General features: G+C 37.8%; 2 protein-coding genes across 3 annotated transcripts in view; one reads left to right on the top strand and one right to left on the bottom strand.

The window, feature by feature from the left end:
- Positions 1-20,445, bottom strand: part of CD96 (CD96 molecule) — a 115,791-nt gene extending 95,346 nt beyond the window's left edge. For both annotated transcript variants that reach the window (XM_053565592.1, XM_053565593.1), the window contains exons 1-2: positions 20,353-20,445; positions 17,526-17,882 (exon numbers count right to left, since the gene is read on the bottom strand). In XM_053565592.1, coding sequence (XP_053421567.1) covers positions 17,526-17,882; positions 20,353-20,413 — 418 coding nt within the window. In that variant the 5' untranslated portion in view covers positions 20,414-20,445. The remainder of the gene's footprint in view (positions 1-17,525; positions 17,883-20,352) is intronic.
- The window catches only part of ZBED2 (zinc finger BED-type containing 2), a 50,044-nt gene extending 27,450 nt beyond the window's left edge, over positions 1-22,594 (top strand). The window contains exons 4-5 of the transcript XR_008374964.1: positions 20,276-20,392; positions 22,306-22,594. The gene's annotated coding sequence lies outside the window, so the exon portion shown is untranslated. The remainder of the gene's footprint in view (positions 1-20,275; positions 20,393-22,305) is intronic.
- The last annotated feature ends 2,663 nt before the right edge of the window (positions 22,595-25,257 follow it).

The raw sequence follows: 25,257 nt of genomic DNA, 5'->3' as shown, positions 1-25,257 counted from the left end.
AAAAAATAGGAAAATAGACCCAGAATGGACAACATTAAGCATATTCTTATGAAAGTATTGAACAAAGTTAACTATGTGGAAAGAAAATTGGATTGTATTTAGCTTTCTAAATGCAATTCTATATCAGAAAATAAGGGAATGGCTGGGTGTGGTGGCTCACACCTGTAATCCTAGCACTCTGGGAGGCTGAGGCGGGTGGATTGCCCTGAGCTCAGAGGTTTTAGAGCAGCCTGAGCAAGAGTGAGACCCCATCTCTACAAAAAAAAAAAAAAAAAGGATCTGGGCATTGTGGCGGGCGCCTGTAGTCCTAGCTACTTGGGAGGCTGAGGCAAGAGAATTGCTTAAGCCCAAGAGCTGGAGGTTGCTGTGAGCTGTGACACCATGGACTCTACTGAGGGCCACAAAGTGAGATTCTGTCTCAATAAAATATAAAAAATAAAATAATGGAGTAACATATATAATATATTCAAGGTGAGAAAATGTAAGCTAAGGATTTTATATTCAGCAAAATTAACCTTTTTCTTTTTTTTTTTGTAGAGACAGAGTCTCACTTTACCGCCCTCAGTAGTGTGCCATGATGTCACAGGACTCACAGCAACCTCCTGCCTCCTGCCTCAGCCTCCCGAGCAGCTGGGACTACAGGCGCCCGTCGCAATGCCCGGCTATTTTTTTGTTGCAGTTTGGCCGGGGCTGGGTTTGAACCCGCCGCCCTCAGTATATAGGGCTGGCGCCCTACTCAGTGAGCCACAGGTGCCACCCAAAATTAACCTTTTGATATAAAGACTACAGAATAAGGTTAGGGTCATGCAAAAACTCAGAAAATACTGCTTTCATGAGCACTTCCTGAGGATTCTTTAATAGAATCCACTTCAGACCAGCAATTATATAAAGACTAGTGGTAAGTATTAATTATGTATTTACCTTTAGCACTAAGAATAAATGATTGCTATAAGGAAGAAAATAGCAATAAATATACAATGTAAGTATCAAAATGTAGGTGGTAGAATTGAGAGGCTTCTTATTATAGAGGCATGTAGAGTCAGTAAACAATGACAAGTATAAAACTGGCAAATGTGTTAAAAACAACAATTTCAGGGCCCTAGAAATCTACCAAAGGTAAACATCAAGTCTCTCAAGCTGTCACCTTGGGTAGAGTGTGATGACATCACAGCTCACAGCAACCTCAAACTCTTGGGCTTAGGTGATTCTCTTGCCTCAGCCCCTCAAGTAGCTGGGACAACAGGTGTCCACCACAATGTCCAGCTATTTTTTTTGGTTGTAGTTGTCATTGTTGTTCGTCAGGCCTGGGCTAGATTCAAACCCACCAACTAGGTGGCTGGCTCCCTAGCTGCTGAGCTATAGGCACTGAGCCTAAGAAGCATTACCTCTTAACAAACCACTAGAGCTTCAGCTCAAACAGCAGGAGTCTTCAGCATTTGTGCACATGGCTCCATCCATTCCCTTCACAAGCCTTATCATTGAGAAATGAAGTTTTAGCATATTGGAAAACAAACAAACAAACAAACAGCTTTTTTTCTCTTTTCCACAAAGAGCAGACTTCAAGTCTAGGGGTGAACACCTTTCATTTTTTCACCCAATAAGGACAAACTTGGTAGAAAAAAACTGAGAAAAAATGAAACTTGGCTTATTTGAGTTTGGATTTCCATTTGGGGTAAGTGGCTGCTGTGGTTTGAATGTTTGTCTCCTCTGAAATCCATCTTGAAATGTGGTTGTTTTGTGGAATTATTAAGAGGTGGAACCTTTAGGAGGTGATGAAGACACAAGGTCACTGCCTTCATGGGTGGGATTAGTGCTGTTGCAAAATGGCAAGTTTATTTCCCTTTGACCTCTTTGCCCTTCTGCCTTAGTCAGATGAGAACATGGTGCTCCTCCCTTCTAAAGCATGCAGCAAGAAGGCCATCACAAGATGTCAGTGCTTTGATCTGGAACTTCCCAACCTCCAGTCCTGTGAGAAATTAAATTTCTGTTCTTTATAAATGCCCTAAGCTATGGTATTGTTAGAGCAGCACGAAATGAACTAGGACAGTGGCAGAACTAATAGACATTCAGCACGAAGATCCTGGAAATTAGAGAGTCATAGAATGGCTGAGATAAGTTCTTCACACATTGTGGCCTGACTGGGAAATTATAAACACAAATTGGGGCGACCTGAGAAAGCCTAACAAAAAGTAAAATCCAAGGGAGCCTGGGAACCTGGTTGTTATTTTGAATGCACTTCCTACCCTCTTCCCCCACAAATCCATGTGTGGAGGATAGAAACCTAAGGAACTTAAAATATTTGAATACCAATGATTTTACCAAAATTTTACTAATTAAAGGGCATTGCCAATGCAGGGGCAATGCCTTGAGATCCAAATTAAAAAATAAGAATTATTATAAAATGCTGAGCAGAGATATCAATAGTCACACACTGCAAAGGAGACAAATTTGGCAATTTAAGTGCAGATAAGTTACCAAAAAAAAAAAAAAATCTAAAAAAAGACAGAATATAGAGTTGCTACATATATATATAAAATATGTACACTATATATATACACAATGTATACACACAATATATCTTTATCTTTATATTTATGCAGATATAAGTATACACATCTAGAAGAGGGTGCCAAAACTACATATACATTTTAAGAGGGAAAGCTATCTATTCATGACTGTTGCATGGTGATGCTAGCATTCATTTGATTAATACCAAATGCTGCCATAATTCAATTCAACCTTGAAAAGTAACACACAGATTATATCTCTTAAAATGTATATACATTTTTGGCACCCCCAGTGTATAATATCACAGTTTTTAACAAAATTATGAGACATCAAGGAAACAGGAAAGTGTGACCCATACTTAGGTAAAAGGCAATTAATTATAACTGACTTTGAGTCAGTTTTAACAGACTTTAAAGCAGGTGCTATAAGTATGTTCAAAGGATTAAAACAAGATATGATGACAATGGCTTAATGAATAGAGAATCTTAGTGAAGTAGGAATGTATAAAATGAGCCAAATGTGCATTCTAAAATTGAAAACTTAGTAATAAAAAAAAAATCACTGGAGATGCTCTACAGCAAATTTGAGGGGCAAGAAGAAAAAATCGATGTATCTTAATATTGTTCAATATAAGTTGTCTAATCTAAAGAACAAGAAGAAAAAGTATTGAAGAAAAATGAACACAGCTTCAGGGCTATTTAGGGCAATATCAACTATACTAACATGTGTGAAACAGGACTCAAAGAAGGAGAGACAAAAGATGGGGAAATAGAACTATTATTTGAAGTTAAAATGGCCCCAAATTTTACATGCAAGGTGTAAGTAACATTAGGTTCACGAACTCACCACCGTATGCTTAATTTGGTGGCACTGTACAAACAGTTCAGTAAGGTTTCATAACCTTGATATATCTGTGTCTCACAGCTGTGTTTGTATTGACGTATGGTGGTGTTTTGCTGAGTCAGTGTTCATTATTTTGTGTTGTTGTGTGATGTAGTGAGTGTGTCAGAGGTTGAATTAGAGCAATGAACAAACATTACATTTCTTGTTAAAGTTAGCAAGAATAAAAGTGAGATCGGGGACATGTTAGTCCCAGTTGATGGAGATAATGCCATGAAGAAAATAACAGTATACAAATGGATTCAATGTGTTTCTGAGGGTGGAAAAAGCATCACTCATGAAGAAGAGAATTCAGAGAGGCCAGTAATGAGCTGTTCTGATGAAAACACTGTGAAAACTCATCAAACTGGTCAAAATCATCAGCTGACTATGAGATGCACAGCAGACCAAGTAAACATTGATACAGAAACAGTTAGGAAAATCTTAACTGAAAATCTTGGTATAAAAAAGGTATGTGTAAAAATGGTCCCAAATGCCCAAAGGAGCTCACCAATGAACAAAAGCAAAGGATAGCTGAAGTTTTCCAAGACCTTTGGAGAGGCAAGACGATGTTTTGGGCTGTGTTATCACCAGCGACGAAACATGCGTGTATCAGTACAACCCTGAAATAAAGTGTCAAACTGCACAATGGAAGTCAGCCAATTCTCCACAACCAAAAGTTTTCATCAGTCCAAATCAAGAGTCAAAATGATATTGTTAGCATTTTTTGGTATCAGAGGGATTGTTAACTATAAATTTATATCAATGGGACAAAGACTTAACCAAATTTATTATTTGGAAGTGATGAAAAGGCTGCATGAAAAAGTTAGATAAAAATGACCTGAAATTTTTTTTTACTTTAAAAAACATATTATTATTATTTTTATTGTTAAATCATAGCTGTGAACATTAGTGCAATCAAGGGGTACAATGTGCTCGTTTCATATACAATCTGAAATATTCTCATCAAACTGTTCAATGTAGCCTTCATGGCATTTTCTTAGTTATTGTATGTAGACATTTGTATTCTGCATTTAGTAAGTTTCACCTGTACCCATTCTAAGATGTACCCTAGGTGTGGCCCCACCCATTTCCCTCCCTCCACCTTAACCTCCCCCCTCCCTTCCCCTCTCTTGGCCTTTCCCCCATATTCTTGTGCTATAATTGGGTTATAGCTTTCGTGTGAAAGCCATAAATTAGCTTCATAGTAGGGCTGAGTACACTGGATAATTTTTCTTCCATTCCTGAGATACTTTGCTAAGAAGAATATGTTCCAGCTCCATCCATGTAAACATGGAAGAGGTAAAGTCTCCATCTTTTTTTAAGGCTGCATAATATTCCATAGTATACATGTACCACAATTTGCTAGTCCACTCGTGGGTCGATGGGCACTTGGGCTTCTTCCATGACTTAGCAATTATGAATTGGGCACCAATAAACATTCTGGTACAGATGTCTTTGTTATATTGTGATTTTTGGTCTTCTGGGTATAAACCTACTAAAGCAATTATAGGATCGAATGGCAGGTCTATTTTTAGGTCTCTAAGTATTCTCCAAACATCCTTCCAGAAGGAACGTATTAGTGTGCATTCCCACCAGCAGTGTAGAAGTGTGCCCTTTTCTCCACATCCATGCCAACATCTCTAGTTTTGGGATTTTGTTATGTGGGCTGCTCTTACTGGGGTGAGGTGATAATTCAAATTAGTTTTGATTTGCATTTCTCTGATGATTAAGGATGATGAGCTTTTTTCCATGTGTTTGTAGATGGTGCATCTGTCTTCTTTAGAGAAGTTTCTCTTCAAGTCCCTTGCCCACCCTGAGATGGGATCACGGGTTCTTTTCTTGCTAATACGTTTGAGTTCTCTGTGGATTCTTGTTATTAGACGTTTATCAGAGGTATAACCTGCAAATATTTTCTCCCATTCTGAGGGCTGTCTGCTTGCTTTACTTACTATGTTCTTGGCTGTGCAGAAACTTTTTAGTTTGATCAGTCCCAGTAGTGTATTCTTGATACTGCTTCAATTGCCTGGGGAGTCCTCCTCATAAAATATTCACCCAGGCCGATTCCTTCAAGAGTTTTCCCTGCACTTTCTTCAAGTATTTTTATAGTTTCATGTCATAAGTTTAAATCTTTATCCAGTGAGAGTCTATCTTAGTTAATGTTGAAAGATGTGGGTCCAGTTTCAGTCATTTACACATTGCCAGCCAGTTCACCCAGCACCATTTGTTAAATAGGGAATCTTTTCCCCACTGAATGTTTTTAATTGGCTGGTCAAAGATCAAATAACAGTAAATAGTTGGATTCATCTCTTGGTTCTCTATTCTATTCCAGACATCTACTTCTCTGTTTTTGTGCCAGTACCATGCTGTTTTGATCATTATCAATTTATAGTACAGTCTCAGTTCTGGTAGCATGATTCCTCCTGCTTTGTTTTTATGGCTGATTAATGTTTTGGCTATTTGAGTTTTTTTCTGATTCCATATAAAATGAAGTATTATTTTTTCAAGATCTTTAAAATATGACAATGGAGCTTTAATAGGAATTGCATTAAAATTATATATTGCTTTGTGTAGTATGGACATTTTAACAATGTTGATTCTTCCCAGTCATGAGCATGTATGTTTTTCCATTTGTTAACATCTTCAGCTATTTCTTTTCTTAAAGTTTCATAGTTCTCTTTATAGAGCTCTTTCACATCCTTTGGTAGATAAACTCCCAAATATTTCATCTTCTTTGGTACTACTGTGAAAGGAATAGAGTCCTTGACTGTTTTTTTCAGCTTGGTTATTGTTGGTATATATAAAGGCTACAGATTTATGGGTGTTGATTTTGTAGCCTGAGACATTGCTTTATTCCTTGATCACTTCTAAACGTTTTGTAGTAGAATCCCTAGTGTTTTTCAGATATATCATCTGCGAAGAGTGAAAGTTAGATCTCTTCTGACCCTATGTGGATACCCTTGATCGCCTTTTCTTCCTTAATTGCAATGGCTAAAAATTCCATTACAATGTCAAAGAGCAATGGAGATAATAGGCAACCTTGCCTGGTTCCTGATCTAAGTGGAAATGATTTCAATTTAACTCCATTCAATACGATGTTGGCTGTGGGTTGGTTGTTGATGGCCTCTATTACTTTAAGAAATGTCCCTTCTATACCAATTTTCTTAAGTGTTCTGATGATGAAGGGATCCTGCATATTGTCAAAAGCTTTTTCTGCATCGAGAGAATCATATGGTCTTTATTTTTTAGTTTGTTTATGTATTGAATTACATTTATAGATTTACGTATATTGAACAAGCCTTGAGACCCTGGTATAAATCCCACTTGGTCATGGTGTATAATTTTTTTGATGTGCTGCTGGATTCTGTTTGTTAGGATCTTATTGAGTATTTTTGCATCAATATTCATTAGTGATATTGGTCTAAAATTTTCTTTTCTTGTTGGGTCTTTCCCTGGTCTGGGGATCAAGGTGATGTTTGCTTCATAGAATGTGTTGGGTAATATTCCTTCTTTTTCTATATTTTGGAAGAGGTTTAGTAATATAGGTGCTAGTTCTTCTTTAAAGTTTTGGTAGAATTCTGACATAAAGCCATCTGTTCTGGGCAGTTGTTTTTAGGGAGATTTTGTATAGTTGATGCTATTTCAGAACTTGATATGGGCCGATTCATAATTGCCACTTTGTTCTGGCTAAGTCTTGGTAGCTGGCGTACTTCCAGGTATTGGTTGATTTCTTTCAGATTTTCGTATTTCTGAGAGTAGAGTTTCTTGTAGTATTCGTTAAGGACTTTTTGAATTTCTGAGGTGTCTCTTGTTATTTCATCATTACTATCTCTGATTGATGTAATTAGAGATTTTACTTTTTTTTTCCTAGTTAGGTTGGCCAAAGGTTTATGTATTTTATTGATCTTTAAAAAAAACCAACTTTTGGATTTATTGATCTGTTGTATAATTCTTTTGTTTTCAACTTCATTTAATTCTGCTCTGATTTTGGTTACTTCTTTTCTTCTGCTGTGTTTGGGGTTGGAATGTTCTTCCTTCTCCAGATGCTTGACATGTCCCATTAAGTTATTAACTTCCTCTCTTTCCATTTTCTTGAGGAAGGATTGCAGTGCTATAAGTTTCCCTCTTAGGACTGCCTTTGCAGTATGTCAGAGGTTCTGATAATTCGTGTCTTCACTGTTGTTTTATTCCAAAAATTTGGTGATTTCCTTCTTAATCTCATCTGTAACCCATCCATCCTTCAGCATAGTGTTGTTTAGCTTCCATGTTTTTGCATGGGTATGCAGATTCCTGTCGTTATTGAGTTCAACTTTTATTCCATGATGGTCTGAGAAGATGCAAGGAATAATTTCTATTTTTTTAAATTTGCTGAGGTTGGATTTGTGTGGTCGATTTTGGAGTATGTTCCGTGGGCTGATGAGAAGAATGTGTGTTCAGTTTTGTTGGGATGAAATGTTCTGTAGATGTCTGTTAAGTCCAGATGTTGAATGGTTAAATTTAAATCTAAAATTTCTTTGCTTAACTTCTTTTTGGAGGATCTATCCAGCACTGCTAGAGGGGTGTTGAAATCTCCAACTACTATGGAACTGGAGGAATCAAGTTGCTCAAGTCTGTTAGAGTTTCTCCTATAAATTGAGTGCGTTCTGGTTGGGTACATAAATATTAATAATTGAAATCTCATCATATTGAGTATTACCTTTAACAAATATGAAGTGTCCATCCTTATCCTTCCTTATTTCGGTTGGTTTAAAGCCTATTGCATCTGTGAATAGGATTGCAATGCCTGCTTTTTTCTGCTTTCCATTTGCCTGGAGTATAGATGACCATCTTTTCACCTTGAGTCTATATTTGTCTTTTAATGTAAGATGCGATTCTTGTATGCAGCAGATTTCTGGCTTGAGCTTTTGTATCCAGTCAGCCAACTTGTGTCTCTTTAGAGGACAATTTAAACCATTCACATTAATTGAGAATATTGATAAGCCTTTTGAGAGTCTGGTGGACATTTTTAATCCTTTTGCAACTGTGGAAGTTGAATTTGATCAAAATTTTCTGGTTGGGTTTACTTTTGTGGTGGAGGATTATGCTGGTCTTTATGGAGGATGGGTCTGAGAATATCCTGGAGAGCTGGTTTAGTTGTGACAAATTTCTTCAACATGTGAATGTCATTGAAGTGTTTAATTTCTCTGTCATAAATGAAACTCAGTTTAGCTGGGTACAGGATCCTGGGTTGAAAGTTATTTTATTTTAGGAGATTAAAAGTTGATGACTATCCTCTTCTAGCTTGAAAGGTTTCATCAGAGAGATCTGCAGTTATTCTAATATTCTTGCCCTTATAGGTGATGGTTTTCTTTCGTCTGGCTGCTTTCAGAATTTTCTCCTTCATATTAACTTTTGTAAAATTCATTATGATGTGTCTGGGGGATATCTTATTTGGGTTGAGTTGTGCTCGATTTCTGAAAATGTCTGCTATCTGAATTTCAGAATCTCTTGGCATGTCTGGAAAGTTCTCCTTCATAATCTCATGGAGAAGAGACTCTGTGCCTTGTGAAGGCACTTCGTCACTTTTGGGGATCCCTATAAGACAAATATTGGTTTTGTTCGAATTATCCCAAAGCTCTCTGAGAGAGTGATCTGTTTTTGCCCTCCATTTCTCTTCCTCTTTGAGAGTTGGGGAGCTTTTGAAAGCTTTGTCTTCAACATCAGAAATCCTTTCTTCTGCTCACTCCATTCTGTTACTGAGGGATTGTACTGTGTTTCTCAGATCTTTGAGGGCTACAACTTCTTGTCTGAATATGTCAAAATCTTTGGTCATTTGGTCTTTGGATTCGTTGAATTCTTGAGATATCTTTTGGGTTACTGTTTGGAATTCTAATTTGATCATATTTGCTATCCAGATTCTGAATTCTATTTCTGACATCTCAGCTATTTGTTTGTGCATGGGATCTTGTGCTGTGTCTGCCCCATTGATCCTTGGGGGAGTTGATCTACTGTGATTATTCATATTGCCAGAGTTTTTCTGTTGATTTCGCCTCATGATTGTTTTTTCACCATTGCCTCTCTGGCTGTCCTCAGAGTTGGGGAGGTGTCTCTCCAAGATTAGACCTCATCAGTATCACTCTATTGTTGCTGGATCTTGTAGGGAGTCACCCTGTGTAGTTCCTCTGGGGCTGCCCCAGCCAGGGAGTTCTGGTTGTGGAAGCAGCTCTGGAGTGTGATACACCTGGATCCAACAACAGGGTGGGGCGTGGTGCACACGGTTCTGGGAGTAGCTGGTGCCCAGTGACTTTGGCACAGAGAACCCAAGGCTTCAGCAGGCTCTGGGCAGGAGAAGGGCTCTGCACAGAGGCAGGGAGGGCTCCAGAGGGCACACGGCCACAGGAGCCAGCGGGTGTAGAGGCAGTGAGGGTACAGGAGGGAGGACACGGTGTTTCACAGCTCCTGCTGTTCCTGGTCAGGTTGCGCGGAGGCCCGGTGGGCATTGGTGGGGGGTCATGGCGCAGCTCTTACTGAGGTCCAGGCAAGTGCTGATAGCAGTCATGGTGCAGCTCTTCTGGAGGTCTGGGCGGGTGCTGATCACGGTCGCAGCAAAGTTCTTACGCAGGCGTTGATTGTGTTTGCAGTGCAGTTCTTATGGAGGTCCAGGTGGTGCACCTCTTACGGAGGTCCCTGCTAGTGCTGATTGCCTGCTCCACAAGCCGCTCTGTGGCCCCATGGGCTCCAGAAGCTGCGGCAACGCTGGCTCCGGCCAAGATATGCTGAGCCCTTGTTGCCTGGGTGGCACCGTGCCGGGAGTGGCAGAAGGAAGAGTTGGAAGAGGCTGGAGGAGGAGGAGGACTCCAGCACTTTGCTTTGGGGAGTTCCACCCTCTTCCTGTGACCTGAAATTTTTGTTAGTAACTCATGGCTCCTTTATCACAACACTGTCTGTGATGGGGAGTTTTAGCCAGCAAACAAATAACTGTATTAGAACACCCTTTCTATTTACCATATCTAGCCTCCAGTGACATTTTTATTTACCCACAGATGAAGGAAATATTGAAAAGAAGATAGTTTGATGACATTCATGACATCAAGGCTAATATGATGACAGCTCTGATGGCCATTCCAGGAAAAGAGTTTCATAATCTCTTTGAAGGGTGGCACTGGTGACAGTGCATAGCTTGCCAAGGGGAATATCTTGAAGGTGCCTGTAGTGATATTCAGCAGTGAGGAATGTAGCACTATTCTAGGACAAGTTTGTGAACTTAATTGTCAGACCATGTAAACTTCTATTTGATTATTAAAAATGCTTTCCACTAATTTACTTCCACACATCCAAGTATCTCAACAAAATCTGAATAGGATAAATAGAAAGAGACACTCACCTAGGAATGTCATAACCAAAAAAGAAAGAGAAAATTATAAAAGTTGTAAAATAGTAATTGAAGTGAGCAAAATTCAAAACAAAACAGCAACAAACAAAAACAATTTATCTCATGCAGTTCATCAATAGAATAATTAATTGATCACTTATAATCAAATAATGGTGATCTGAAGACATGTTCAGAATACAAAAAAATAAAATAAAATAAAGAGAAAGAAGAAAAAACAGGCCCTAAGAATTCTATATTCAGTGAAATTATCATTTAAATATAAAAGTAAAAAAACTGACAGAATTCTTTGCAAGCAGATTTTTTTTCTATGTAAAATAATAAACTAAGACCTCTCGGCTGAAAGGAAATAAAGTCAAATAGTAGCTTCAATTCATGGGATGAAATGAAGAGAAAAGAAAATGATAAATGTAAAATATTACACGTATATATTTTTTCTTCTCTCAACTTCTTTAAGGAACATAAAATTCTTTAAACCATTAATTATATCTCTATACTATTGGTTTTCTTTTATATATTATACATATTTGCAGTTTATTCTATATATTACATATATTGCAATATATTTGACAATAATACTACAAAGGAATTTGGAGGAGATATGTAGCAAGATTTGGAGCAAGTAGGAAGAAAAAAACAGAGAAACAGACACATAAATAGTACTGACAATGGAGTCACATAACGAGGATTTAAAATAACTTTTTTCTTTTCTTTTGGAGACAGAGTCTCACTCTGTCACTGAAGCTAGAGTACCAAGATGTCAGTGCCCCTGCAGATGGCCTCTCCAACGCCTCTCTAAGGTCTCCGCGTCCTCCCCACTGTTTTCTCCACTATATGTATTTGTTCCACTTTAGTCTTTCACAATCACATGTTGGATCTTGTCAACAGACATAATTGTGGGATTTTGTCATATTGACAAAATCACTAATTTAAACCTACATTTATAAACCTATATTTAGTAACCTACATTACTTCTTCCAGTTTTTGTAACTATTCCAATATAACTATTCTCTAACTTCATTGAGTCTTCTAATGAGTTGATCTCTCTACTGTCTTGTCAAATTCATCAGCTTTCTTCCTTCTTGGTTTTAGTATCCAGCTAAGGTTCCATAGTCTAACATTTCAAAACATTCTTCCCACTACCCCAAATCCCATGCCTCTTTCTTCTGGAACTTTAGAAATAATCTAATGCCCAGACTTAAGCAGCCAGGCACTGTTGGATTGTTCTCACTACAATTTCACACTATACTCAGATGGATGTTTGATACTGTGCAAATTGTTCTCACTATAATTTCATACTATACTCAGATGGATATTGTTCTCACTACAATTTCATACTATATTCAGATGGATGTTTGACACTGACCCAAAATCCAAATACGTTTACCTAGTGAATTCCTTGTTCCTCTATGCAGAGCAGCTATTTGAAATCTCAAATCTTTTCCGAAGCCACCTTCTTCTCCCTAGCTGAAGCTGATCTTGGTTCCTATTTTAGAAAAACTAATAGAAGATAGTAACTCCCTCATTATATGCATTCATCCTATTTTCCCTCCTTCCCATTACAATAAAAAATTAAACTGTCCATTTTTCAATTTCAAGATAGTCTTACTATTGTGTCACAGATCTCAGAAACCTTAGTTCTTTATCTTACCTTTCATATTGTGCATTTCTCAATTCTTTTTCAACTGGATCCTGCCTGTTGACGTGGAAACATAGCCAAGGGTCTTGCATTGATCACAACCACAACGAGTGCCACCACCGCAACACCTTCACTGAACACTCACTCAGAGCTTTCTGGTCACTCCTTGTGTCAACCTTTCCATCCCCATTGCCTGGCCTTGTGCTGACTCCTTTTCTTCCCTGCAGTCTGACTTCCCTTACACAATGCCACCAAACGGCTCCTCTGAGGTGATCCAAACTTCCATGTTCCAAAATACAATCCAATACCTGTTATTGTCTCAAAAACTTCAGAATTGGTGGCTGTTTCTTTTATGCAATATCATCTCATCCATTTCTGTGCCTGGTTCAGCCCTGATTTACTCCTGCATCTCAGTTACTCTGTGATATCCCTCAAAGTCTACCTTTCTCCACCCATCACCACGGACATTCTTCAAGTGTCACATTACTTTTCTCACTTTATTTCCCCCTCCTAGATGGTTTGTTTTAGTCCCAGAACTTCAGTTAGTCAGATGACTAACCAATTTGTATCTTCACTTTAAACCTCTTTTTTAGATCAGGAATTGCATATCCAGCTGTTTGCCTAACATCTTCGCGCCTATTTCAACAGGTAGAAAATCAAACTCAAAATAGTCTCTGTACAGTCGGGTGTTCTCTAACACCTGATAAAGTCACACTCTTGTTTTTATTCTGCACATCAGAAACTAAAACATCATCCTTGACACTGCTTTTTATTTCTCCCTTCACTGTGTAATCCATCCTAAAACTTGTGGGAGTGAATCTTCTAAATATTCTTCTGAACTGAGCACTCTTCATCATCTACTCCACCTCACTCTACTTACTGGCACCAGCATCTCACCTAGATTTCTGCCGTTATTCCTAACTAACCTGTGCTCTCTGCCCCTCTTCAATTCATTCTTTACATTTGGGCCACAAAGATGCATTTTTGAAATGCAAAACAAAAAATCAAACAAAACAACGTTTCTACTCGTTTTCACAGCTCTGAGGATAAAGACAAAACTACCTGAAGGGACCAATCTCTCTGGCCTCATCTTCAACTGCCTCCCCTTCTCAATCCCTTTGCTCTTGCCATAATGCCTTTTAAAACTCCCCACAGTTTCTGTAACTTCCTTTCACCACAGAGCCTTTGCATGTCCTGCTTTTTGTAAAGATCTGTGTTCTCTGCCTGTACTCCAGGTGAAGCAGCACTTCCCCAGGAATTATTTTTGTGAGTTTTCTATTATACACTCTCATACACTGTCCATGTCCTCACTGCAAGCACACTTCTTCTCACTGGAAATTTCATATTGGTGTGTTTACTGGATTAAAGTTCGCCTCCTCCAATTGGACTTCATGATTCATGAAGGCAGAGTCACGCCTGTATGTGCACTGCTGTATTTCAGGTACTCAGCATTCAGTTTCAATGACTAGACCAGATAATAGCAAATTTTAGACTGAGTTTATGAACATGTTATCCCTAAAGGTTATCTTGATACTATTACTACCATTTCTATGAACAATACTTCTTTTCTGACCATTGCCACTACTCTTACTGTTTTCCAATAATAACATTAATAGTTCCCTAAGACTTTTGTCGCAATCTGGTAAACTAAAGCCATGTTGTACTCTTGTAACTGATCCTAAAAACTACAACATTTTAAGTGCATCAAAAATCTTAGAAGCATTAGGGGAGCCATTAGCACTCCTAATTATGAAACATAGGTTATAATAGTGCAAGGCTTAAGTCAGACAATAGCATGTTTTAGGATAACTGAAAATGAAACCCTATCAGGTGACATCGAAAAATAAGTAATCACAAAACTGCTTATTTTATTTCCACTCTCATCCACAGACCCAGAGTACTGAGACACACACAGGGACAAAATATTGTAAAAAGAGAGCGGAATTCCCTCTCAGCCAGGCCCTCTGGGAACATGGGGACAGGATTTAGACACACACTGTATTTTAAGGCATCAAGGGAAGATGACTTATGTGACAAGAGGAAGGAAACAGAAAGAGGTGATCAACCCAATCACCTCTAGTCTCTCAGCGTTTTCAAATGTAGATTTTTAGACACCACTTCAATTTGCACTTGTTTATGTATTCCATAAGTGTTTGCACTTCAGGTATGCTTTGCTTACCTGAATAGCTTGTAAACTTGAAAATCACACAGGGCATGAGAAGGAAATGGTGCAAGCAAGAGAAGAATAAGCAAGAGCTTAAAGAATAAAAGAGAAAAAGAAGATGTGTCATTGGGGGCGCACGTGACCCAGCTCTTGGGTGACAACTGCCTTCTCCTTAGCTCCATGCCAACCTTACATTTTTGGTCACTCTGTGGCGAAGGATTTTCCCCCCTTCTGTTTTTCTCTTTTCTGTTTTACTCCATTTGTATCCAAATACAAAATAACAGAATCATTTCCCTAACACGGAGGCCACCACTTTTCCTCTGATCCAACCGATGGCCACAAAGATATCATCAGAAGATTGGGACTTCTCCAAACACAAAATAGATGCGACTTCTGCCTTTCCAGTGATTCGCAATTTTTAGTAGGTACAAGTTTAGCTCCTTTGCTTTTCTTTACTTTAAGAAAGACACTTTCCTCAAAGGCAACGCCTTTCTCCTTCCTGTATAATATGCTTTTATTTATTGCTGTCTTTATTTTGAGTCATCATATATTCTATTTCCTAGCAATCCATGTTGCCAGTTCTCAATGGAGACATTGAAACATTAGGTCCTCAGTTAGGCAACAGTATAGTTTACTGGTTTAGGCCAAAGATGCAAAAATGTGTCTGAAGCCAAAGTCAATGTGTACTTGTGCTTATGTTCCACTGGGTTTCAAAATTAAGCCAATATAAAAAGAGAAGAAGGGCAGTGTCTGTAGCTCGGTGGGTAGGTTGCCGGCCACATACACCCAGGCTGGTGAATTTGAATCCAGCCTGGGCCAGCTAAACAACAATGACAACTGCAAAAAAAAAAATAAATAAATAAAAAAAATAGCTGGGTGTTGTGGTGAGCACCTGTAGTTCCAGCTACTTGGGAGGCTGAGACAATAGAATCACTTAAGCCTAAGAATTTGAGGTTGCTGTGAGCTGTGATGCCATCGTTCTCTACTGAGGGCAACATAATGAGACTCTGTCTCGAAAAATAAATAAATAAATAAAATAAAGTGAAATTAAAAAAAATAAAGAGAGAACGAGGGATTTTTTAAAATAAAAATCAGAAATAGAATTCACCCCGTATAATTATTACTACTCCTAATGGAAAATTACTACTTGCCAAACTCTGACCCTGTGGTAGAAATTGTATGAAATGCTTTATACAGATTATCTCATGTAATCATTGGAACAGTGATACACACGAAGGAAGTACTGTAGTTATCCACATTTGTTATGTAAGAAAACAAAAAGTTAGAGATTGAAATAATTTGGCAAGAATGGAATATATAATAAACAACTGAGCCAGTGTTCAAATACAGAAATATGTGAGCTAAACATTGTTGCATATAGGTCTTTCAAACTCACTCCACTCCCAATGGAACTGAAGTTTGTTTGCTTGTTTGTTTTCGCCTGAAAAATAGCGAGAGAATAGGGCATTGTAAGATAGTAATTGATGATCTTGATCCATAGTGGGCTGCTCCATTGTCATAGTCTTAGAGCAGGTAAGATACAAGAAATGGGGGGCAGTGCCTGTGGCTCAAGGAGTAGGGTGCTTGCTCCATATACTGGAGGTGGCAGGTTCAAACCCAGCCCCGGCCAAAAAAAAAAAAAAAGATATAAGGAATGGAGATGAGAACAACTGCTTGTTCTGGGTAGCTCCATGCATCTTTCAGCATGGCCTTTATGAATTAATTGTTGTTGTTGTTGTTTTTTAATATTACCAGGCCTTTTTGCCCCCAAGCTAAAAACAGTCCATTTCCAGTGCATTTTGGATTTGTGGGCTTTCATTTTCCTTCTTTTCCATTAACAGAAATAGAAATCATTTACTTTAAGACCAGGTAGTTTAGGACACTTGTCATCATTTTTCAAATGGGCTCAGAGAATTTACATGACAGTCCACAAGTCAAATTGATTCCTAGCTAGAAGGTAGCTGGAACTTAAACTGAGTATCCCTGCCTCCAAATGCAGGCCTCTGACGTAGGCATGGTGTGAATGCTACTTGCCCACAGTCTCCTTGTCTCTCTTACCTTCCCTGAACTAAAAACAGCATCTCCAAAGCCACTTTCATGAATTCACCCACAAACCTCCCTCTGGTTCTCTCTCAGTAAAGGACACCACCATTCAGGGATGTGTGCCAGACACCGTACATAGCCTTCAATTTTTCTGTCACCTTCACTTTAATGCCCTTGTCTTATAAAGTACTCTGTAACCATGTTGTGCCTGTTTTATGCACAATGCATAAACTTTATCATTCTCTTTCTTTATCTACTGAAACCACCACCCTCTCTCCTCTGAACTACTAGCCGCTCTCCTAACTTGATTCTACCTTCTCCTTCATGTCCTCCTTCACCCTGTTCTCATACAAAAGCCAGTATGATTGCTTCACGGCACAAATATAATCAGGTCACAAATGCATGCCATACTTTTGTTAGGAATGCTTCAAAGTCTTCCCATGTTTTTGAGAAAAAAATAGAAACCTTTACCATGGCTATAAGGTCCTTACCTGCCTCCTCCCTTAATCTCTGCAGTATAGTCCCACTGTCACTTTCCCAGTTCCCTAAACACTACAAAGCTCTTCATGCGAGCTATTTCTTCTCTCTGGATCATTCGTAACCCCACCCCACCCCTTCCCCACCTCCTAAATTGTGTTCACGTCTATTGACCCTTTGGACTTTAGCTAGGTGTTACCTGGCCTCTATCATATACTCTTGCATAAGCTGTTGTAGTCACCACTATTACTCTTGTGATATTATGTTTATTTGTGGAATTATTTGATCAATTTTGTCTCTCTTACCAGATAATACCTCTTTTTTGGTGAACTTTCATATGTTTGGTAGCACCATACCTAGCACACCATTGTTTTATGATGCATATTTGTTAAGTGAATGAGAGCTGATGCACTTCCTCCACTCTACCCCCTCTAAGTTATGCTTACCATGTGTCTGAAGGAGAAGATTGTAGATTTTATTCTGAATGCCACGCGGATACAGAGTAAAGCTACACTCGTACTTTCCACTGAGTGAGGAAGACATATTTCTCAAACGCAGAGTCCATTTTGTTACATTCTCAGGAGTTTCTGTGAAAGCCACCAGGGATTCACAGGGATGTCCGTGGGCACAGTAGAAACCGTGTTGGGGATGATAGAGGGCAATCAGGTCCACCTTACTGGTGACCTTGGACCATTGCATCTGCACCAAGAAGCCCATCTTCTGTGTTTGGCAGGTCAGATCGACATCGGAGCCAGGTAGGGCATAAATGTCTTCTCCTGCATTGAATGTTTCTTTCCATACTCCTGAAAGGGAGAGACATGAGACATCAGTGTACATATTCACATGGAGTGCTCTAAACAAGAAAGTCTGGTCACTTCAGTGAGGTGAGGAAGCAACTGAGGAAATCTCTCCTTGGCTTCCTTAGAAATGGAAGTGAGCTTGTACATAATTCAGGTGGAGAAGCATGAGACTCAATATAAATGAGGAGGCATTTACTAAGGGAAACTGGAGATAATCATTGACTTCTGAATATTTATATCTTGGTTGGTCTTTCCAAAAAATAATTTAAGTTTTCTGATTACCTGTGAATGAAATTAAGTCTATTTAAAAATTAAAACACACTAGCAAACAGTACAACAATCATTCTTACATTTAATATAATTGGCATTTGGGGGTTATAAATCAGCTGCTACATATAACACAAGGTGATGCTTTTTAAAGGTGCAAAAATAGCTAATGTACATAGTAGTTTCATTTAAAAATACATATTTACAAGAGACTTTTATACATGTTACCTCGTTCAATCTTTCTCATGTACTGTAAGAGTCACATTGTTAACCCTATTTATAAAGGGGGAAACTGAGGCATGGTGATATGAAGTGATTTGCTCAAAGTCACACCTCCAATAAAAGACCACGAATTTAGTTGCCTGGAGCCTGTAGTCTTTTTATAGCTTTCTTTTTTTTTTTTTTTTCCATTTTGAACATATAATTTTTTAGACTTTTATAAAGTTTTAAATTATGTTTGATAATCCTATTTCATGACATTGAAATGCTCGATAATATTCAGTTGATTAAGAAGTATACAAACATTATACTGTCATGCCAATTAAAATGTTAAAAGGAGACCAAAACTTAGGCTAAAAAAAATCCATTGTGATGGAAATATGTATGGTTTTTAAAACATTTCCTTAGCTTAAAAATTTTTTTTGACAGTTAATATTTCTAATTTTTAATTTATTTTTTATTTTAAGAATATTACAGGGTGCACACATTTTGATTATATAGTTTGCATTTGTACATTTTAAATCTATGTTACAAGTATGCCCTTCCCCAGAATATGTGGATGTGTGAGTTTACCCTACACCTCCTTGTCCTTTCCTGCTGCTAGATTTACCTGTCCCTCTCCCCACCAACTGGATTGATTTCTGTCTAGTTTTACTTCCAGAGGTGCATGTAAGTGTTGGTCAATTAGTTTCAATTTGGTATTGAGTATGTGTCTAACTTTCTTAACCTCCAAATTGCATTCCAGATTCAGTCTTGTTGAGTAGAGTAACAAAACTGACATTCAGTATGCGGACTGAAAGAAATTTCAACTCTTTTCCTCAGGTAGTTAGATTTCCTGAGGAAAAGAGGGAAGAGAAACCCTCGGGTAGAGATTCCACTCGGTTTTATCTCTAATCAATGCTCTGAAATATTAGACATAAAGAAAGGAAGATTCTCTCTGCCATCGGCAATCTGACCAAGTGGTACTGGGCACTTAAAATATGTTAAGCATTGAGCTTTTGACATGCTTTCAATAGTGCTGGCCGGATCTTTAGAATTAACGTGGAATACTGTTACAGGAATGATATATTATTGTGACAAGTACTGCTGAAGTTCACAAAGGGAAAAGATAAAAAGATGACAAGCAGCTGAGAAGAAACAAGGCTCTCAAACGTACTTGACAAATGGGAATTATTACACTTGTGCAAAAGGTTGGGTAGGCAGAGGTTAGTACATTTTAATGCAACTTCCTGTGAGCTATTGTTTGCCTGATAATATGGCTCTGATCCTATCTGGAGTTATATTCCAAAGTATCTCTGGTTTAGAAATTCTCCTGGAAATTTTTGTAGCTATACCTGAAAGCGCAGTTTATTCTTAATACACGCAGGCTCACTGTAATACTCATACGCCATGGGATACAGAACTAATCTTTCTTATTTCTATTTTTAAATAGATCCATTAGGATCTTGTCCCCACTGTCATAAGGTTTCTACTTTATCCCCCAGATTTGTACCTGCATGGGCCTTATTAAAATTCAACATGTGTTTAACTCCCAAGACCTCAGAATTTGGAGGAGAGATGCTTGTTATGTCAAAAAGGAAAAGGATACTTGAGAGAAGAAAAAAAAGTTGAGCAAGATCTCTGAGCACTGATGGCTTTGTGATTCTTTTTAGTTTTCTGGAGTTGTTCTGACTATCATTTGGAGAGCATTTCATTTCCAAGAAACACAATTTCCCAATTACTCTAGGGAGCTCATTAGTTAGGAAATGGGTGAAAATGCCTCAGACCAGCGGCACAAACCACCCATTCTCTTCTCGATTTTAGTGTTCCTTAGTAATCATTTCTAGACTCTAATATCTCTCCAATAACTGCCACTTAAATACAGGACTGAAAACCTCAGTAACGATTTGTCCTTTGGTGATCTATTTCAGCAGCGGCAGTCACAGGCATTTTAAATGAATAGATGACGGTGGCCCATTTGACAAGAAAGGACAACTGGAAGTCTTACCCCTGACAAAATGGATCTGGATGATGGAATAAACAGCACAGTATGTCCATTTTTTCTCCATCGTCTCCTGAAGATCTTACACCAGCATTTCCATAATGATCACTGAAGTCAATTAATGTCTTCAAGCCAACTCCACGTACCCTCTTCATGCTAAAAAAAAAAAAAACAAAAAAACAAAAAACCCAAATCTACCACACATCTAGGTCTGTTTATCGCTTGGCAAGCCCCCAGGAAATGAAACGTAGACAGGAAAGTAATGTGGTTTAGGGCTAAGTATAACCTTCAACAGAACAATGTTGAAACTGTTCTTTGAAACCCTGGGTATCACCTTCTTTAAAAGTCTTTTCAGTATCCAAAGATTCTCTGGTTCAGGATCCCTGTGTCAGTCAAGCTGCTTCTAAAATCTGAACACAGGAAATCATGCAGAGCAATTCACAAAGTGCTTTTTATACATTTCCTTTCAAGAGCACAAAGTCATTTAACAAATGTGAGCATGGTGTCTTTCATAATAGTTTTTCTGTTCAATCTTAAGATATGTTTTCTTTCCAGAATTGCTCCAGGGTGAAAGAACAAAGAATTACCATCTTTAATTTTAATAAAATCTGAACAGTAACAGGGAGTAGAGTCAGCTATCAAACTGAATTTTATCGTCTCTCTTCTTGCAGGGAAATACACATTTCCTGAGAGTAAAGAAGTGAGAGCTCCTTTTTCTACCCCTAGTCTGTGATAAGCTAGAGGCCTAATAGGGAAGTTTCCCACCATGCTGGCTGGAGGCCATTTCTGTTGATAGCAGGAGTTTATCTGTGCCTACCAAAATCTATGTACAAGGCAGTAACAATCAGACCCCCAAACAGAGAATTTCCCACCTCAATGACCTATCAGGCCTATTAAATCTGCCCTATTACTTCCATTTACAGAGAACTGCTACTGAGTTTTAGGAAGTAATTTCTTTAATTTCTTGGTAAAAATGTCTAATTATTCATGGAAGGACATGATGACTTTTCCTTGTTATGACTCTGTGATAAAATTGTATTAGTTTTCCAGTTTGGGATAAAATAGGCTATCTTCATCCTTCAACATTAAGAAAACAAGCTTTAGACAGTATACATACACTACGGTATAAATTTAATGGACGAAGAATAACAATGAAAACATTTATGTGTCTCCATATAACTATATGAATGATTGAATGAGTGGTAAAATATTCTGTGTCCTTAATCTCATTACTAGAATATAAGCACCAACCCAGCAAGACTGAAGACAAATAAAAACTCTGAATAATGCCAGGTATGGTAGCTCACGCATGTAATCATGGCACTTTGGGAGGCTGAGGCGGGTGGATTGCTTGAGATCAGCCTGAGCAAGAGGGAGACCCAGTCTCTACTGAAAATGGAAAAATTAGGCAGGTACAGGGGTGCATGCCTATAGTCTCAGCTGCTTGGGAGGCTGAGGCAAGACACAGCACCTATCCATGGTGACAAAGTGAGACTCTGTCTCAAAAACCAAACCAAAACAAACAAAAAACACAGCAACTATGCATGAATAACATTTCCGAGTGGTAATTCCTTTGAGGTTAGGTGGAGAAAATTTTGGACAGGTTGTCATAACGTATATGCTGATTTCTCTCCGACATAAAACATAGGGAATCACTTTTGCCAGTCAGATTAGAATTTAAACAGAAGAGAAATTTCCATGTGACAAAACAAAAGCTATTGTCTTGTGAGATGTCCAGGCTCCCTGCTGTACCACTGCAAATACTTGCCATGACAAATGTCATACTTATTCATTAATCCTCAGCTAACCATTTTTTCTGCAAAGAGCAGAAGATGAGCTCCTTATTTCCTCATTCAGAGCTCCTTATCCCTCTGCCCCCCTGATTCTTGCCAATTTCCCCACAAATTTCAGATCACTGGAGATGTTGGGTTATGTGTTGCTGACAGTGATTTTCCACAGAGGACGGAGGAGCTCAAAGTCCTTGCAGAAGGGCAGGAGAAGACAGAACTGTTCTGGATCCCGTCACCTCTTCCGTTGTCTCTGGAAATTCCAGTGAATCAAATTGATGGAGCATAACAGCAAAAATAGGCCAGGAGAGGTTCTATGATGATCTTAACATGCATGTTGGTATCCCTATTAAATTGGGATACATTATAAGCCTGGAGAAGGGATTCCATTACTTCATTCCATTTTTCATCTGAAGAGGATTTTACCTAAATATAAACAAACAGAAATTCAAATTTATTAAATTAGCTATGAAAAATACCGCTTTTAGAGTATTTAGAAATCTCTTACCTCCTATTTCATTAAAGTGAGGCAATTCTTAAAAACAAACAAACAAAAAAAAACCCTCCGACTTAGAAAAAAGAAAATTGTCATTTACTTTCCAGAGCTATAGACTCACTTTGATAGACTCCTTGGCTCTTATTGGGATGGACTACCCATCAGTGGCTGCTCAGCAAATCTGCACTGTCTGGGTATTATTCAGGGCCTGATCCATTGTTCTTATATCTAGAAACTTCTGAGGTCTAAAGCTATCATATTTGACTAATTTTCCTTTGGGACTCATCCAGATGCTGAGAAAGAAAAATTTCAGATGCTCACAGACTATTAACTGAACACCCACACATCTGGTGTCCCGCAGCTGCAAGACCCAGACAACAGCTTCTCTATGGCTGTCTGCATACAGCAGGTGGCAGCATCACCACACAGACCAATTCCCATAGCAGGCAAAGGGAATTGCCCTCACCACTTTTCATTCCTGGCAATATTTTCTAAAGGCCCTTTCAGCATAGGGATAGGTATTCTCTATACTTAAAAATAACTCCTTTATGAAAGTCATGTCAATCTTTTTCTATTATCCTCCCTACTCACCAAACCCCTATTGCACAGTGTTTCTTTTGCCTTAGATTATAGCCTGTTGCACATAGAAAACAGAAACAATGTTTCACACACAGAAAGAAATTCTTGAACTTCTTGAACTTCAGAAGCAAATTCAATTATTTACAAAGGGAAGCAGGAACACACATTTCTGCTAGAGGCAAGCTGTGATTGCATGTTTTGGACAAACTTTTTAAATGCTCTACAAATACTTCTACTCAATGAGAAGAGGACATTTTCAGAAATAGGAAGTTGAGCAAAAGGTAAACTTACTTTTGTGGTTTTCATAGTGGTTAACTCAAATATTACTGCCCTGTGTTAGATTTTATTTTTCAACTACTTACATAAAATATAAAAATGTGAAGTGTTATACTTCAGCATGTTTTCTAAAATGATTAGAAAATATGATGCTTAATGTTTCAATTAATTAAAAAATATTTATTGAGCGTCAACTCTTAAGAGATTACTGAAGATATATAGTTTTAGATAATTTTAAAAAACAGAAGATACAACATGGCCTTTGATCTTAAGGCACTTACCATTTCACTGTGGGAAGGCAACTATGTGCACTGAAAAAGCCAAGTGGTGTTAAAACATAGCCTGATTTAATGGGAGAGATGTCTTAGGAACTAAGTGGGCCAGAAACATCTGAAATGTGGAATCTGAGTTTGGCCTTATATAATAGAAGTTAGCCTGGTAGAAAACACAAGGTAAGTCATTCCAGGCAGAGGAAACAGGAGAGCCAATAGTTTGGAGTTTTGAAGTTCAAGGATGATTTAGTGTCTGGGCTGTTCTAGTGGAGTAGATGCTATATTAAGGGCCATTTCTATCTTTTGTGTTTTAAAGTTACATAGAACCATATATCTTCAGTAATTTCATAAGAGTTGATACTCAATAAAAAAAAAAGCTGTCCAAAAGGTGAGCTTAAATTATGCAGAAATTGAGTTCTAGACTGAGGAGTGTGGGTTTTTCCTTCTTGTCAGAGAGAGTTGCTGTAGAAACTTCAACATGTGAGTAACATACTTTAAAAATATTTTAAAAATATGAATTGGGTGAACATATGTAAGTTGAACGGAATAAAAGTAGAAAATGGAAGCAAAAGACCTATTAAGAGTTTTATGTTTTGTAAGGCTGAAAGTCTGCTGATTGGCAGTGGTTATGGCAAAGCATGGTGATAGCAAGGACATTTACAGAGGAGGTAAGGTATGGTGTCTAATTTGGCATGGAATTGAAATCACCTCTAAAGTTTCATGTCTCAGAAGGACAGAAAGAAAAATCTCTACCAGAGTTGGATTCCTACTGGAAGACCCACCTTGACTCACAAACAATTGTCAAAGGATCAATGGATGTTGAATGAAAATGAAAGATAACTTATCATGGTACAGCTAGCAGCCCTACCTTTGTGGTAGTAGTTCTGTCTTTTGGTTTTCAATCAAATTTTATGAGTTTTATGAATTACTATGTAATAAAAAAGAAAGAATTTCATGAGACTATGAGCACAACCATCTGTTTTATCACCACCATTTCCACCATCCTCAATTCCATTTGTAAAAGAATAATTTTATTTTAATACATTTTCAGTTACTTCAATGTCTGCTCATTGCATAAAAACATTTTCAAAGGATAACAAAGAAAATAAAAATCAGCTGGAATTCTAACCACTCAAACCAAACTGAGACTTATATGTTGTGTATTTTTCTAGATTTCTGCATAAACATATACATGAAGAGAATGGATTTTTACTATATTCACACTGAAATAAACTTTTCTTCTTTCTAAAATATTATAGACATATATACATATTATGACATAAAGATCCATTTCTTCCTTTTAAAATAGTTGCATAATATTTTACTGAATAGTATACAGAAAAATAATTTTAAGTAAGAATAATATAATATAAAAATAATATTTTACTTTATGTAATAGAATTGTAAATTTAGTTGAATAATTGTAGTTAGTAACTTTTGGATGTTTCTTTTTCATGGCTTACTGAAACTAGGAGAGAGAGATAAAGACAGCGATTGGGAA

Source organism: Nycticebus coucang, chromosome 16 (assembly GCF_027406575.1).
Source record: "Nycticebus coucang isolate mNycCou1 chromosome 16, mNycCou1.pri, whole genome shotgun sequence".
NCBI classification, from domain to species: Eukaryota; Metazoa; Chordata; class Mammalia; order Primates; family Lorisidae; genus Nycticebus; species Nycticebus coucang.
The sequence above is the reverse complement of the archived record's forward strand: the minus strand, read 5'-3'. Positions and strand labels throughout refer to the sequence as shown.